The sequence below is a fragment of the Podarcis vaucheri genome (genome assembly GCF_965113315.1).
Source record: "Podarcis vaucheri genome assembly, chromosome: 1".
NCBI classification, from domain to species: Eukaryota; Metazoa; Chordata; class Lepidosauria; order Squamata; family Lacertidae; genus Podarcis; species Podarcis vaucheri.
In genome coordinates, this window is record NC_138759.1 from 23,971,701 (window position 1) to 23,989,291 (window position 17,591).

The following is a 17,591-nucleotide window of genomic DNA, read 5'->3' on the forward strand; positions in this document are numbered from 1 at the left end:
GTCAGAGAAAATCAGGATGTCATCCAGGAAGCAGACGCATGTCTTGTAGAGGAGTCCCTCCAACACGTGATGCATAAAAGCTTGAAAACAGTGAGAGCCATTTTGTAATCCAAAGGGCATAACCCTGTACTCGTAGGTGCCCAGCGGTGTGAACATGGCCGTCTTCCACTCATCGCCCTCCCGCATGCGGATGAGATTGTACGCCCCTCGTAGGTCCAACTTGGTGAACACGCGTCCCTTGCGCACCGTCGCGAGGAGGTCGTCAATCCTGGGCATGGGGTAATCAGACGGTTTGGTCATCTGGTTCAAAAGGCGGTAGTCCACAACGAGTCTTTTTTGGGGCGTGTCTTTCTTCTTCACGAAGAAAACGGGACTGCCCCCCACTGCCTTGGACTCTCTGATGAAGCCACGCTCCAGATTATGCTCGATGAACTGTTTGAGTTCCTGCATTTCATCTTCAGACATGGAGTATAGCCGCCCCTTCGGCAGCGTCGCCCCCGGTAGGAGGTCAATCTTGCAGTCATATGGCCGGTGAGGGGGTAGCTTGTCCGCCTCCTTCTCGCAGAAGACCTCCAAAAAGTTCGCGTATTTGTGGGGGACCGCTTGCAACGTTCCCAACTGCAGTGGTGATTCCTCCTCCTCTCCCTCCCGTCGGGGCAGGATGCAGTGTTCTGCGCAATAAGAGGAGCCGAAGATCAGTTGTCTCTGGTACCAAGCCAGTGTCGGACTGTGCCTGTCCAGCCAACTCATGCCCAACACAATGGGCGTGTCCGACAGTTGGGTGACATTAAAACTGATGACTTCCCTGTGGTTGCCAAGGCGCATCACCATCGGTGGCGTCTGCTTCACCACCTGCCCCCCTAGCAACTCTCTGCCATCCACTGTGACGACTTGCAGGGGCAGAGTGGCAGGCAATAGCTGTATCGCGTGCTGCTCCACAAAGCTCTGCGCTATAAAGTCTGCGTTGCTTCCAGAATCCACAGAAAGCGGCACTTCGATAGTGACGCCGTCGGGTAGCTGGAGAGACGCTGTGAGCTGCACTACTGGTTTGGGTGGGAGGGGATCCGTGGGTTGCAACATCGCTGGGGACTGCTTCACAGATGCGTCTGGCTGGGCCCCAGTGCCTCCGTCTCCAGCCAGACATCGTCGTTTCCCTGCTGTGGTTCTCCTTGCTGCGTTGCTGCAGTCACCATTGCTGAGGCTGCAGTGTGCTTGTGGAGCCTCCGGGGACACTCCTTCGCCAAATGGCCTGGATCCTCGCAGATGTAACACTTCCTGTTCCCTCTAGGAGGCTTCGCTTTCACTGCTGCCGGTGCTAGGGCTCTGGCTGCTGACTGAGCCCTTGCACCTCCAACCTCCATCGGTTCCCCTCCCCCTCCTGGCGGAGGTGTGGATTGCGCACGCGCTGCTTCCCTCGGAACGAAAGAGAAACTTCTCGCTGCTTCGCGCCCTCCACGTCCTTCATCTCTGCACCATGGACGTTCTTCCAGCCTCACCCCCACAGTCAGCGCCCTTTGGACCACCTCCTGCGTGCTTCGGGGCCTCTCCCCCCTTGCAATTTCATCCTTAACCGCAGAACTTAGACCCTCCCAGAAGAGGTCTCTGACAGGGGGCGAATCCCGATCCCATTCTAAAGCACTGACCAGCGCAAAAAATCGGGCGTGATACTGCCGGACGCTCGCCCTCCCTTGTTTTAGTCCATGAATCTCCCGTCTGGCAAGATCCACATCAATAGTAGACAAAAAACACGCATCCATCGCTTTGATAAAGGCATCTGCATTCTGAAGCGCCGGATCTTTATCCCTCCACAAATTGCGCAGCCAGGCTTTGGCATCCCCATGCAAATGGGACAATATGAACCCCACCTTCTCTTCCTCATCTCTAAAGTCTTTTGCCAGCAGTTGCAGTGCGCACATTACGTCTGCTCTAAAATTAGGGTACTGTTGCAAAGTCCCATCGAAGTGAGCCACAAGCCCTCCTGCTCTCCGTGCCAATCCCACGCCCTCCGGTCTGGGTCCCGGTTGCCCTTGCTTAACAAGCATTTCAAACCTGGCGTGTAGGTCTCTGTAGGCGGCGGTAGTCTCCTCCTCCCGTTTCTTGGAAGCCAATACCTCTGAGGACAACTGGGTCACTGCCTCTTGCAGCGCGGAGATCCTCTGTTCTTCCGTCATCTTGCTAACCTTTGTGAGCTTGCTTACAGACACCCCTCTTCCTCCCCTAGCAGCTTCTGCTCCCGCTGCGAGGTTTCAGGTTTCTGAAGCTTTGATGTGATGGGTCTTACTGTCAGAGCTGCTACCAGGTCCCAGCTCACATAGGACCACGCCACACAGCGTCCACTTTAAAAGAGTCTTTATTGAGTTACAGGTTTCATTTCCGAACTGCAGCGTGCAGCTCTACACCTTCTGCCCTAGGTCGGCGAAGACCCATCTGAGTCCCCGCCTCTTGCACACCAGCTTAATACCCTAGCCTTGCTCCACCTCCTTCGCCTCTCCCTACGTCTCTGGGTCCTTCTGCCCCCCTGGGACTCCTCCCTTCTACTCTCCTCTGACGCTGACCCCCCTGATCCTTCCGCTTCCTTTCGGCGGGCTTTGGGACCTGGCTCACTCTCCGGGCTGCTTACTGCTCCAGCTTCCGCTGCATTTGAACTTGGCGCGCGCGCCCAACTCTCTACTTTCCTCTTGACCGTTGCCTCGCTCTCTGAGGAGGGCGTGACCACCCCTGACTCGTGCCCTCCCTCCTGCTGACGGCCTCCGGAACCCGATGCCTGGCTGCCTTCCTCCCTGCTGCTCTCAGTCTTGAGCGTGGGTCCCGACTTCCAGCTGCTGCTCTCTGAATCTCCTCTGTTCCCTTCCTCCTGGGGTGTCCCCCCGGATCCCCCCCTTGCTCTGCTCACTGGGGCTCCCTTTTGGGAGTCCTCTGACTCACTGCTTAGGCTTGGAGATCTCGGGTCGTCATCATCACTCATTCTCCCTTCGGCTTCCTCCCCCTCGCTCTCTGTTTCCACCCTTCTCTGCGTCTCTGCTTCTGAACCCCTGACATCATGTTTAGTAGAACATACCAGAAGGCAAATTATCGATGCCACATATTTCAAGGGGAGACAAGAACAGCTAAAACAAGTACCTGACAAGACCTAAGAGAACAGCTATGGATTGTCCTTAAGTCAGCCAAGAGGATCTGCAAACAGATGCAGATCTTCACACATGTAGTCAATTCAACATAGGAATCAGAATGCACCTTCGTATCCTGATGGTCCTAATGAACTGGTTGGCTAACAAACTTATTCAGGTGTATGGCAACACTCATCAGCTATATACAGCAAGTCGTCTGCAGCTATAGCTGGGCTGCAGCCCACAGACATTTCTGGGTATTGAAATCTGAAATGAAGGAAAACAAAAGCGGTCCTTGAACAGAAGTCCTTCCCCACCCCACCCCTACACCATTTCCCTGTTGTTATTATTCTAAGACAAACATTTCCACACTTGGATTCACCATCAATAGGCCCTGGAATTCATTCGCTCCCTGTCTTCCTTCTAAACTTGTGGTGCGTTAAGCATACAAACAATATGATTATGCTGAGTCACAGGCTAAAAGGTAAGAGAGTTTGCCATGCTGTGGACACCATCCTGAGATACCTTCATGTGTCATTACTACCTGTTATGTGCAGGCAATGACCACCTTATTCTCTCAAGCATCTTGAGGCATTTAATTGCTTTTAGATTATCTGTATTCGCCTCTTCTAAATCTGAACTACACCAGCTCTGTATTTATTTGTTTCCAAACTGTTGCTTCCAGTTGTTTTATAGCATGTTGCTAGTGTGTGTTTGCTTGTTTTATTGGGTATGCTCTTCTTCTTAGCCACCTTGAGACCTTGCTGAAAAGGTGGGATAAAGGACATCCAATTTTAAAGTGGGTGGGGTTATAATTGGTGGAATTCTAACTGGATGGACTTGCCCATATGGAAACTGAAGTTACTCATGTTGGAGGGAAGCTGCCCAATGGCTGGACCCACATACTACCCATATCAAGCATTATAATTTGATAGTATTATAATTGGTGGAATTATACCAGGAGACTGCCCATCTAGTCAACATTGTCTGCTCTAACTGGGAGATTCCTTCCAGGGTTTTGTGTGAAGGCTTATTGTGTGAAGGTTATTTCATATTACATGCTACATGGTCCTTTCTTTTAACTGGAGATACTGGGAATGATCATAAGAAGTTCTGCAAATTATGTGCCACCATCACTGAGTTACTGTCGAGCCCCAATACTGAAAATAAATATTTATTTTGTACTCCTTTGCGGCTCTCTCACAGGTGATTGCCAAATTCCTTTTAGTTCAAATGAAATGTGTTAGCCTGGCACAGTGCTGGCTAATACTAAAGACCCATAGTTGGCATACTTGCAGGAACTGAGCTACTGCAAGGACTGCAAAATGAGCAGTAAAGAGTCACTTAAGTCCTTAACTGGAGTGGGAACCAAGGTTCTTCTCTGAATACAATGGACTGAATCTTTCGACACCCACTGACATTATACATTATGTCATGGCATAAGCACACGCACTGAAAGTCACATTGTCAGCTGTAGCAAAATGAATACCTGCTCATCCCTGGGTTAAAAGCAACAACCGGCCCCTTTGAGGTTATGCATCAAAACAATTATTCTGACAGATGAATACAAAGGAATACACCTTTAGGCAGCTGGGCGTTTGCTCTTTTGGAAAGGTACAGCCTTCACGGCAAGTAAAATTACTTTCTATCAGAGAACAAACAAGGAAACAACGTCCCTCATTATTTTGACTGGCATATTAGCACCATCAAGTTATCACTGATGCTTCTGAGTTATTTCTTGAATAATTTCAAATAATCCAGTCGTTTGGAAAATAAATGCTATAGACTGTAGTACAGGTTGCAGCCCAGTCCTTATGCTAACATGCAGGAGATAAAACACGATCTGCACTCCGTGTGTACAAGATAATTCAGCTTGCACTTGGACTAGAGCACCACCCTATGAAGGGAGTGATTTGCGACTTCCGGGTTAGCGCCATCGCCGAATGGCGGACTCCCTCCGAGCTCCGGAGGGAGTCTGCTCGGCAGGGGCTGGGTCCTACCGCGCCGGCGACGCGGGGACCCTTAGAAACCACGGGAACGGATCCCGTGGACATGGTGACTCGGCTGGCACCGTTATCGCTCTCCCGGCTCGTGAAGGAGCCTTTTTAAAGGCTACGGATCGGGCGCCGGGGAGCAGCGTGGTGCTTTGAGTCCTCCGCTTCCCCTGCCGGGCGCAGCCGCATGCCATCCGGCGGAGAGCGCTGGCTTCTTCCAAAGGAAATTCGGACAATTGATCAACAACCCGTGAGTAATTGGGCAACCGGGTATAAAAGGAGGAAAAAAGAAATTTTTTTCCGGATTTGGCACGAGCGGGAGGGGATCCAAAAAAGGAAGTCAGTCCCCTCCCTGATTGTAAACATGCTAAAACAAGGACTGAGAAACCAAGATCGATTCAGAAGCTTATTGATGACAAAAATTACCAACTCCACGATGTGAATTGTAAGAACTGTGCTGGAGGAGAGGAGTCGAGGGTGAGGAGAAAAAAGCAACCCCCCCCTGGGAACCGGGGCGATTCGGATAGCCTGGCGAAGAGAGATGGAGATTTTGACAGCTGTCAAAGGAGCTGTCAAAACTGGAAAATATAAAGAGGACTTTGCTACAAGTTCTTTGCTGGTTAATTTTGTTACAATTTGATATAAATATGGATATAAACTGTCGGGGAAAAGAAACAACAAACTGACTTTTGGATTGGAGGATACAAAGTTACTGTAATCCCTCTAGAGGGGATTTGGGACATTACAAGTGTCGTATGTGGAAAACTACTCTGGGATGTGCAAAGGTCTTATCTCCTGGGAAAGCTGCAGAACTGAAATATTATTTTGTCTACAGAGGTGACCATAATACAATAGAATCTTCTATTGAAGCAAGAAAGGAACTGGACGTAAGTCTGTGTCCCTGAATAACAAACCTCTGTAGAGACTTTAAATTTTGGAACAAGAAATGTTTTGACAGCTGAACAAGACAGAAACCTGAGAAACCAAGAAATAAAAGAGTAAATGACTGAATACGACACGGAACGAACAATGGGAGGAGCAACAAAAGATTAAAGAAAATTAAAGGCCTCTATTAGATTGGATTTTTGAAGTTAAACATCATTAAAACAACCAAATCCGAAGAAACCAGCAAGATGGACTGAGACAAATTTGGCTGTGGACTTAAGATCGCCAGGCCGACAACATATAGACAAATGGACATGGGGAATCAAAACCGGGGAAGGGAGGGGGAACCTTAGAATCCAAAGGCTTTGTAACCAACTTTTTGAAATTCTCTATACTTTCTATCTTATATTTTCTAGAACTTTGATATTATATGTTTTTGTTTTTTCTTTTTTTTTAGAAAGGGGGAACTCGTGGAAGGAATGAGAGCTGATCTTAGGGGGAAAATTTTGTTCTATTATAAGACGAGGAGTGACGTTAAGATTGTGTAAATTTAAATTGGTTTATGAGTAAAATATATTAGGTTTAATGAGAACTTGTGGAACCAACTTAGAGAAAGGGGAATACAATCGGGAGGGGAAGGAGGAAGTCCCAGAAAGAAGGTTATGAAAAGAAGGGTCTAAATTAGTTTCTCTTTTTCTTTCTTTTCTTTATCTTTCTTATTTTTCTATTCTGTTATTATTGGAAATTTTAATAAATATGATTATAAAAAAAAAAAAAATGAAGGGAGTGATTTGCAGTTTTTTGTATGTTATCATTGCACAGGCACAAATCCTGAGTTTTTTGATCCAAAGTAAGTTATATTATCCAAGCACATGTAACATTTTTCATGAAGTGTGTGATCTAAAGTGTATATCAAAGTTTAAGAGACTGGACTTGCATAAAGTAAGAAAAATGCTGTGGATTCTTTTAAATTAGCAAGTTTATTTTGAGATGAATTTTAGTGGAAATGAGACTCATGCAAGAGTCTCAAGGCTCTGTGAGCCCCCCCCCCCCGAGACAGAATACGCATGTAACATTCTTAGCAGTTATGACTGATTTTTTAAAAATAAATATTTATTAAGGTTTTTACAGTCTTAGCAGTTATGATGGATTGACCCTTCTTCCATAACAGGAAAAACGACTTACATTACTGGAGCAGTGTAAACAGATGCACAACGCAATGCAAGAGACATTGCAAAAAGAAAAAAGTCTGCTCTTTTTGTAGTCAGTGAAGGTGAACTTTGTCCAAAATCTGAATTAAACAAAAAAAATTGTTGTACAGCAGGATTCCCCCCTTGATTTATTTTACATTTTCACTCTATTTTTAGACATCAGTCTTCCACTCTACCTTTGATATAGGGTGTGATAAAAACAAACAAGTGAACAAGTAAATAAGTACATTTTCCCTAAGATATAGGTGTTTTTCTTGGAAAGATATATGGGAACAGATATATTTCTATGGGAATAAAGATGTTATTTTTTTTTACATGTGCACTTGCATTCATGTCTTGCTATTTTGTCTTCCTCTTAAGGTGTATTTTGCAATCAGCTTAAGCAACGGATCAGAGAAGGCCAACAATTGAAATGTGAGGGACTGTTTAAACCAGCAGCTGAGGCTGACGCTTTTGCACACACTACTGTCATAGCACCCAAGAGGGCTGGAGATCCTGAAAAATCTAGATGTCAGGGCTGTGGTCAGCACCAGGAAGAGAGTCAGGTGGCTAGGAAAAGGGAGCCCAGACTGAAGAGTAAACAGAACTGGAGAACATGCAAGCAGAAGTCTGCCCACCTTTCACCTGGTGGGCGGCGTTGCGGTCAGGTACCTGGGTCTCACAGTTTACCGGCCTAAGGGACAATACCTCTTCCCTGCATCACGGCTGGCCGCGTCATAATTGCTGGGGTTCTGCCCTCTGTGGGACAGCCCCAGCCCATCAGTCGGCAGGGTGGGTGTGGCCGCAGGCAATTTAACCACGGTGCAGCCGGCTGGGACCCTCTTTCTTGCCCCATCACCAGATCTCCCTACCCACCTGCCCTCTTTTCATGCTTTGTTCTGATATAACCTTGCTATGGACAATTGTCGGTCGCCATATTTTGGGGGCTGGGTAGGATTTTTTTCCACTTGTCAAATTGGCACCGGCCATTGGGTTTCCGCCTACTTAGTAGCAATCGTCACAGCTTTGGTGAGGTTAGGCATTGGATAAGCCTTTGTTTGGTTGGAGGGGAGGTTGCTGCCTTCACCTGCCCCTCTTCGGTAAGGGTAACCTGTTAAAGGGATCCAGGGTGTGAATCCTGTCCGAAGCCTGGACATGGGCTAGAGCCATGTCACAGCCCCTATGGGGACCCCTTGGGGTGCCCCATTTGATCTAAGTCACAGGGCACCCCTTATCAGTGGTTTACCCTTAAGTGGACTCCCTGCAGACGGGCAGGAGTCAAGATATAGCCTAAGCCAATGCCTAAGCCAAACCGCTCACATCTGTAACCAATAAAGTTGTGGCCTATTTGAACCCGTAAACCAAAATACTTCGTGTCAGTGTGTTTTATTGTTCTCCTGGTAACTTTGTGGCATGCAAGGCAGGTCTAGATAACAAGCCCAGGGGTCAAGATCACAGGACAAACCAGGAGGCAGACACAGATAACAAGTTGGGAGCAGGACCAAAACTATGCAGTGCACTGGTACTCAAGAAGACCTTGTTGATCAACTGGGAAAGGATGTCCTTTACACTACTTCCTGTCTAGAGTGGGGGAGCCTGTGGCTAGCTGGGGCAAGTGGAGCCACAACAAATCTGTAAGTTTCCTACCTGAGAGACTGCAGTTACATGACTCATCACACGAGGCAGTGGTCAGGATTTCCTAACTGTCTCCCATATTTCACTTGTTGGCCTTCTCTGATCTGTTGCTTAAGCTCATTACAAGATACACCTTAAGAGAGAATGATGGAGGATATCTACTCTGGCTCCGGAATTGCAGTGGGTGGAGAAATCAGTATTTTTTAAAAAAATAAAAAAACCCTGCCAGGAAGGAATCAAAAGGGGGAGAGACGAGGAAAAGTTGTGGTTATTCTCTTCACTCCTACATGGTGAAGGGGATGAACTGAGAGCTCTGCAGAGCCCAGGGTTTGTGGACACTGTCCCATGCTAAAGGTTTTTGCAGGCTTACCAATATCATCTGGAGGGTAGGGCCGTGTGATAAATCGCCAAATCGTTGAAATAACATTGTGGTAAGTGTTTCAACAAGGCAATATATGGGTGAACAAAGGTGGAGACTGACAGCTTCCCAGGGGGTAGCTCAGCCAAACCGATACCATAGATACTTTTCAGATGGGTGGGACTCTCTGTCACTGTGAGGAAGTATGGCAAGCCCCTCTGCTGCTGCGGGGGAAATGTGGCGTACCCTCCGCTGCTGCAGGGAGGCATGGCGGGACCCTCTGCCACTGGGGGGAGGCCCAGCAAGGTCTTCTGCCGCTGCCGATATATATTATGATATATCAAGATATTTAGCTGGTGATACATTGTGATGTGGAAGACCAGATATCACCCAGCCCTACTGGAGAGCTAGATGCTGCCCACAGAACACAAGCTGGCTAGCTGTGGGATAGAGCAAAATCTGTACATAAATAAACACACTTAAGAATCTTATTACAGTAATTCTCCTTTGTTGACTCTGCAATGTTTCCAGTTAAGTTTGTTTTCTCAAATGGCTTTGCAATTCATTTGTATTGCTGCATGTCAATATAAATTTTCACTTTCAGCCTGACTCAGCCAAGGAAGCCATGCCAGATGTCCAATGCGTTTGTTTCAGATATTCAGGTCATGACCAGGATTGTTTGCCGAGGTGACGGAAATAATTTCTGACAAATGAAAGCATTTCAAGGTCAGGTATGCTTGTGGGTGGTTTCCCATTCAAAAAGTTCCCTTTCCTGAAACAACTTTTTCAACAATATGTTGCTAAGAAAATTATAAATTCTGGGAAATAATTGGAACAGAATCCTGAATTTGACTGCAGTCATCAATGGAAGCAATCTCAGCTTTGAAAACAGAGATTACATGACCCATGTTGCATGCTTTTGGTCCAGGTCAGCCCAAAAGAATGGCAGAAGGCCACTGTGTGATCTGTGAATTCAGTATATAGATAGCAAAATGTAAATGGGGAGTCAAACATTCTGTCCCACCTCTACCTGTGGTATTTTCCTAAAAATGGGGGTTTGTGTGTGTGAAATGTTCAACAGTGGGCTCCCAGGAAGTAATCAGTCAGAAACAGCTCTTCACTTCCAGCTAGGATGCACTTTTCTGAGGCGTCCTTTCCCCTTGCCTTCAGCTAATGTCTGCATCTCATCAGGCAGGGCTCCAACCCACCCTGCATGCAGTCATGCTTCCCTCTTCACGGAGGACTCTCCCCCACTCTATCAGCAGCTGGCTCGTTTTATCAAACCACTGGCTCAGCCACTGCTTCATTCTCTCAAGCTGCTCAAGGAGTGTTGCTGCTCTTCCCTTTTTGGCTCAGGCATACTTCTAAGAAACACAAATCCCATTTCTAACCCCAGTGTTGCACACAGGGGCGTCTTCCCCACAGAGCCTAGTGGCACGGGGCGCCAGGGTGCCAAGTTATGGAGGGCGCCAGGGAAGAGGCGGAGGCTGGATGCGGCGCCTCCCAGCATCAGCTCGCCGTCCTCCGCCATGCCGCACCGAAGCAGCGCTGTGCCTGGAGCCTCCGTCTGCCATGGCCACTGTGGCATGAAGCAGCCGGCTGAGCCGGGAGGTGCCGCATCCAGCCTCCGCCTCTTCCCCGCCGGAGGAGCCGCCCTCCAGCCGCTGCCCACCTCCTCCAGCCCCACAAGCAGTGCCATCCTCCCTAAAAAAAGGTGGACAACTCTGGGAAATGGAGGGGGCACTGGAGGGAGCACTGCACCACGGCGCCGGACATGCTTAAGATGGTCCTGGTTGCACACCACCCCAATCTCTGAGCCGTGCAAGATTCCAGGGGTCTTGGCGCTTTGCCGGGCTTTGTGTTTCCTTTGGAAATGAGGCACAGGGGAGACCATGTTGTCTTTGTTGTTTATTTACACATGTATACAACCTAAGCCTATGATGGAGGGGCTCACAGCATTACACTACAAGAGGTTCTTGCTTGTCCCATGGCCACAGTCCTGGACGCCAGCAGAAATCAGCCATGGCCCTCTGTCTCTCTGCTCAGCTTGCTGCATTCAACAGACTGCAACTATTTTCCCTCCAACCTACATCACCCCCAACTGCAATCCTGAAAACAACTACTCGCCTTCCAACTGTAAAAATTACTTCAACTAAAGTAGTTAGTTCTAACTTTCTAACTAATTCTGAGTTGAGGGAGGGCCACACTCCCATTTATCCTCTGGCACAGAGACACTTCCTTTGTCCTCCTAAAACCTCTGCTTTAGCAGGTCATTACCAGGCTGGCTCCTAGCTTGTATTTTAACATGTTAAATCCAGTGTCTGTCACCTAAGAATTAGAAGGGGAGTCCAGGCACCAACAAACTCATATTATTATTACAGTGGTACCTCGGGTTACATACGCTTCAGGTTACAGACTCCGCTAACCCAGAAATAGTACCTCGGGTTAATAAACTTTGCTTCAGGATGAGAACAGAAACCGTGCTCCAGCGGCACGGCAGCAGCAGGAGGCCACATTAGCTAAAGTGGTGCTTCAGGTTAAGAACAGTTTCAGGTTAAGAATGGACCTCCAGAACCAATTAGGTGCTTAACCCAAGGTACCACTGTATTATTATTATATCACCTTTTTCCAACTTAATATATTTATGCATCGCTATTATGTTGGAGTGGTCTTGTTTTGCTACCAGTGATAGCACTCAACCACCTAAGGGAATCGGTGAGACAAGCAACAATACGTTGCTGTGTGTATCCTCACAGAGCAGGAATGAGGAAGGAGTACCTTTTTTTTTTAAAGCAGACCTTCCCTGTTCATCAATTCTATTTTTGTCATATCCCTTCCTTATTTTGGGTCTTGTCATGCATTTGTCAAGGAGAGTAGCCACTGTCACATAAATGAGCCTGGGGCATGAAAGTTGCCGATAAGATGAGGAGATCATTAAGGTATTGAGTAAATGAGAGGAAAGCAAAGTTAACATTTCAGATTTCATAAGATAATAGATCTGGCGAAAGTCTAAAGGCCTGCTCTTGGATATAGTGAAACTGGGGTGGGGAGTTGGATTTGGTAAGTATTTCTTGTTATTGTTCACTTTTTTATTTTTCAGGAGAGCCACCTCCACCTGGCTAGAGGCAGGATCCTGAGGGGTTATATCTTCTGACCACCACCTTAGTCATGTTAACTCCCATGGGGACAAATTATCAGAATTATCAGGGCTATCACAAGGCTTTTGTCAACTCAGGATATTGCCTCATAGAATTGCCACATGGATAGTCCTGCTAATAGAAACTGAGCAGGAAATCTATAGTGCTATTTTGAAACAGTGAGTTTCTGTAGATGCTTCTAAGAAGTAATCCCATTAGGTGATCTGAAATTTAGTGGAGTTTGTCATCTGCCAGAAGCATCTCAAGGTCCGCCTCTCCCCATATAAACCAACCTGGATTCTGCAATCATCATCTTGAGGCCCTTCGTTGTGTGCCTCCAGAGGACGGCAATACGAGAACGGGCCTTTTCTGAAGTGGCTCCCCATTTGCGGAATGCTCTCCCCAGGGAAGTTCATCTGGCACCTTCATTATACATCTTTAGGTGCCAGGCAAAAACCTTCCTCTTCAACCAGACTTTTGGCTGATTAATATTCTACAGCCTTTTAAATGTGTTTGTGGAGGGGGGGTTATTGTTTTGTTTTTGTTTTAACTATTTATTTTGTACTTTTTATTTTGTATCCTGTATTTATTTTGTATCCTGTATTTTTATCTTGTGAAGGGTGGTATAGAAATAAATAAATTAAAATCAATCAATCAATAATCAATCTCTGCTGGAAACTATAATCCACCGTACAAATGAGCCTTTGGCTGTGGTACTCAGAACGTGTCCATGCTACAGAATGTGTGCCACTGCTTTTAGATGGTGTAAATAAAAATATCGATGTTAGCTCAGAGGTAGACCTGCAAGCAGAAGACCCATGGTAGGACTGGGAGAGACTCCTGCTTGAAACCCTGGGGAGCCCCTGTCAGTCAGCATACACAATACTGAGATGGACCAACAGTAGGACTCTGTGTAAGGCAGCTTCCTATGTAGGTTCTCCCACTTTGGGTTTACAATTAGGAAACAAACAAACAACTGGGCAAGCATGGGGTGTGCATGTGTGCGATCCAGCTTTGCTAAAGCAACCCCTAGTCCCTGAATGTCAGGCTGAACTAGATTTCAACAGGGAAAGCCCTTTTATTCCTCTCACCACCCATGAGCAAAGGAGGAGGCCTGGACAGACCAAAATATTGCAAACATGGAAATTACAGTATTTGCTGTAGTCTAGCTTTAGGGCACACAAGAAAGGCTACTGCATCCGGCTGTTTTTTTGCTCTCTCTCTTTTTTAAGCCCAAGGCTGGTAACCAAAGGAAGTTAGGTTTCGTGCCTCAGGAATCAATTAGAGAACGGAAGAGCAGCTGCTGCACCTGCTTGCAAGCTTCCTGGAGAGGAAGGCCGACCCGTTTCTGTGCAAGAGTTAAAAAAAAAACCCAACCAACAACCCTCACAAGCCGCCAGGAAACCTGCTGCGTTACTTACGATAGAGGAACAACATTTTCCAGCAATGGGATGTGGCAGAAGGTTGCAGAGGTAAGCTGGTGCAGACTCGAGGGGTAAGAGAAAGGAAATACTACCGAGGTAGACAGCTGAGGAAAGTTTTGCGCCCGGCCGAGGGCTAGCAAGGACCGTTGCATTTGCAAAGCGCCTATTGGGAAGAGGGGGGGGGGGGTTCGGCGCCAGAAAAGAGGGAAGGGACCCGCCTAAGCCCACCGAGAACTGGTGGCGTTTACGCGTAAAAGGGAGCCGGGGCAAAAAAAGCATTTCGCGCGCAGCGTAAGGCAGCAGGTGTTGGTTTTAGGAGAGGAAGGGAGAGGTGCATAAAGCCGCCTCAGAGGTGCGCGTTCGCGGGCGGAGTCGGGAACCCAATTAAACAGAGCCGGGCAGGAAAAAGGAAAGGCGAGCGGAGGTGAGGAGAAGCTGGAGCCGCCCCGGGGCAGTCGCTCCTCTCCAAGGCGCGCGTGCGCGTGGTCCTCTCCTTTTTCTCCTCCCCTCGCCCGGGGAAAGTTGGTGTCTTGGAGCCGGTTTTCCTCCTCGTGGGGAGAGGGGGGGCAAGTCGTCGTCGACCCCGTGTCCCTCATCCGGTTGGAGGCTGGAGATAGTGGCCGCCTAGCGCGCGCGCGCGCCCCGGGGGGCAGCCAGGTGCGCTTCTGCCTCACAGAGGGGCTGAGTCGTCCGCTGGAGCAAAGAAAGCGAGAGAAAGAAGTGGAGAAGGAGGAGGATGAAGGGACCTGACCGGAGTGGCCTCGCTGCTGAGGTAGACCCCTTGCCCATCTGCGCCAAACGGCAGCTTCCCCGGATAGTGGCACGTCTTGTGAATGAGGGGCGGCTGGAAGCGGAGGGGGCTAGGTGGCCTTAAAAAAACCCCAACAACAACAAATCTGGTTTTGTCGGAAAGGCCAGAAGTTCAAGAGCTGCAGAGTTTCCCCAGCATCATTATCTGTTTTATTTCCGCCTGTCGGGAAGCTATTAGAGGAAAATGTGCCCTAAGGCAAGGTACTGATCCTAAGTGTGGCAGGTGACTCCTAGTAGGGAGAGTACTGGTTTTCAGGAACTACATCTATGGTGCTTTAGTGAAAGTTCGTGCTTTGGCACTTTCGTTGATCTTGCCCATTCATTCCTCATCCAGCTGTGCTGATTAAAGCAGAATTGTTTGAAACTCAGATCTCGAAAGTTTGTGTGATAGTTCTCTGTAAAGTGTCCAGAGTGCAATGCTAATTCCTCGCGGTTGATGTATTCAGCCCCTCTGCCTGCTAAAAACCCTGGCAAATATATTAAAGCAAATGTAATGTTAACAAAATTCACTCACTCTTACTGAAGAGTCTTTGTGTTCATTTGTTAACTGAATTAGTGCCCTGCATTTCTCCAAATGCTAGGAATTCAATCCAGATGCTGTTAGTTGTGCTAAAATTCTGTTGAAATCAGTGGTGATGAAGTGAGTCACAACTAACTTCTCTCATTGATTTCAGTGGGACAATAGATCTAGGCCTACAAGTTGGATATAATTGATAAACTAGTAAGCTAAAGCTTTAATTGCCTGTTAACAGAGGAATCTTAGCTAATTCTTAGTTCTGCCATGAATTTACTATGTTGTCTTTGGCTCAAGACACTCAGTTTCTCGATCTATAAAATGGGAGTACTGCCTGTTATTGTTCCTATCTAAGCACGCCACTTGTATTTTTACAGAATTGGTAAAATGGGATCACATCTTATATGTGTAACCCCATCTTGGTTTCTATTTATCCACTACCCTCTAGCTTTAGCATGATCTCTGGAAACTGGCTTTTATATATATATTGATACTACTACATGGTAAGAACTCTTAGAGTAAATGCATCAGTTCAGTAAATCACTATATATATATTTTTAAAAAATACTCTTTTAGCATCCATTAGAGCACAGAGCAATTTATCGGTTTTGTTCTAGTTATAAGCAGTATGTTATTGAAGTATATCTTCTATAATATTGATATCAGAACAGAGCAATCTTACATTTGTTTACGGAATCCCAGTGTGCTCAGTGGACTAAGTAACTGGGCATAGGATTGCATCTTTCAATAGCAAAACAGATGCATCATGCGTAAATATTTTTGTCTGTCAGCCCAGACGTCTTTCATTCAACATTAAATTGGTGAGGAGTCATCATATCAGAACATTCTGTTCCAATGCCTAGACTATATTCCTGTACACTCATTTTGAGCACCTGACCAGTTGGGTGTGTTCAAGTGTGTCTAGCCGTTTGACGTAACTCGTTAAATTCAGACCATTTTGGTTCGAACTAGCCTTGTAACTTTTAAGTCTGGGCACATTCCTGTCTTCTTGATTAAGGTTCACCAGTAGAGTCCTGGTTGCTTTATCATAGCACTGTTAGTGGCTGCTGTGGAAAAGGCAAATTCCATGTTAGGGATAATTAGGAGAGGAGTTGAAAATAAAACTGCCAATATGTCATTAAACAAATCTACGGTGTGGCTGCACTTGAGAGTACTGGGTACCGTTCTGGTTGCCTTACCTCAAAAAGGATATTGGAGAGTTAGATGGAGTGGCTTCCCAGAGGGGAAAGCTTACAGCATTTAGGGCTATTTTTGTTTAGAGAGAAATGTCAGTAAGAGCTGACACGATGGAAATTATGCATGGCATGGAGAAAGTGATTACAGAAAAACCTTTCTCCCTTTCTCATAACACTAGGGCTCGGACATTCAAAGAAGCTAAACGTCTGAGGATTCTGGACATACAGAGTACTTGCTCACACAGCACAGAGTTTAACTATGGAATTTGTGCTCACAAGTGGCAGTGTTGACCACCGACTTGTATGCCTTTAAAAGAAGATTAGACAAATTCATGTAGGATAAGTCTATCAGTGCCTACAAATGATGTTGGCAATGTTCTGCCTCCCCAATATGCTTCTGAATATCAGTTGCTGGAAACCACAGGAGGGAAGAACGTTGCACACAGGTTCCTTCTTGCAGGTTCCCCATAGGCACCTGGTTGGTTTCTGTGAGAACAGAATGCTGGACTAGATCACCTGTTGGCCTGATCCACCAGGCTCTTCTTGTGTTCTAGCGTTCACTGCTGCCATTCAAATCAAGGAACAAAGGTGTCCAGCAACATCCCAATCACTTTTGTGCCAGCCTAAGTTCACCTAAATTAAAGATACCATGTTATGAAGTATAACAGATGCGTTCACTTCCATTTACCACACCTGCCACCTCCTCTGCATGCTTCCTTATCCAACTGAATGAATGTATTTACAAGTTATGGGAACATTGTTATCAGCAGAATAAATTGTAGTATGTGAATTGGGTGTTTGCCTAATGCAGCATTAGAAAAGTGTATGGGATACCTCTGATAGTTGCTACTAGGCTCCTTAGCATTTTCAAGTATTTTGTTGGTACTTCTTGCACTGGCAAAATTAGCCTAACACAATGCTGTCAGTTGCCTTGGGGTTAAAAATTATTAACCTTTGGCCCTCTTGGCCTGCGATGTTGAGCTTCTGCATTCTGGAATTTTTTACGGGAATTTTTTTTCCCTTTAAACCATGATATATGTGAAAGGACTCTGGTTTATTGCCATTCTCAAAGAATCTCTGCTTTGTAAAAATGTTGACATTTTTGTTTTATGGTTACCCAGTGCATCAAGTTTTCTCTTCTCATTTTAAAGGCCCACAAATAATTTTGATTCTATTTTGACCTTTTAAATGTAAAACTTGATAAAGCCCCAGTTGAGAGTGGCCAGAACTTGGTGATGAATCCAGCTGATGGTATTTTTCAGATACAATGTCAGATGTGAGCAGTTCTTTGTTTTTTTCCTGGTGGAATGCAGAGTAATGGCACCTTTGACACTTGACACC

General features: G+C 46.6%; 1 protein-coding gene across 2 annotated transcripts in view; it reads left to right on the top strand.

Annotated features, from left to right (window-relative positions):
• Positions 1 to 14,315: 14,315 nt before the first annotated feature.
• The window catches only part of TC2N (tandem C2 domains, nuclear), a 33,552-nt gene continuing 30,276 nt past the window's right edge, over positions 14,316 to 17,591 (top strand). The window contains exon 1 of one of the 2 annotated variants that reach the window (XM_082233392.1): positions 14,316 to 14,502. Coding sequence is in view for 1 of the 2 variants with exons in the window: in XM_082233391.1 (XP_082089517.1) it covers positions 14,467 to 14,502 (36 nt within the window). In the remaining variant the exon portion in view is untranslated. The remainder of the gene's footprint in view (positions 14,503 to 17,591) is intronic. The other variant, XM_082233391.1, reaches the window with a different exon arrangement.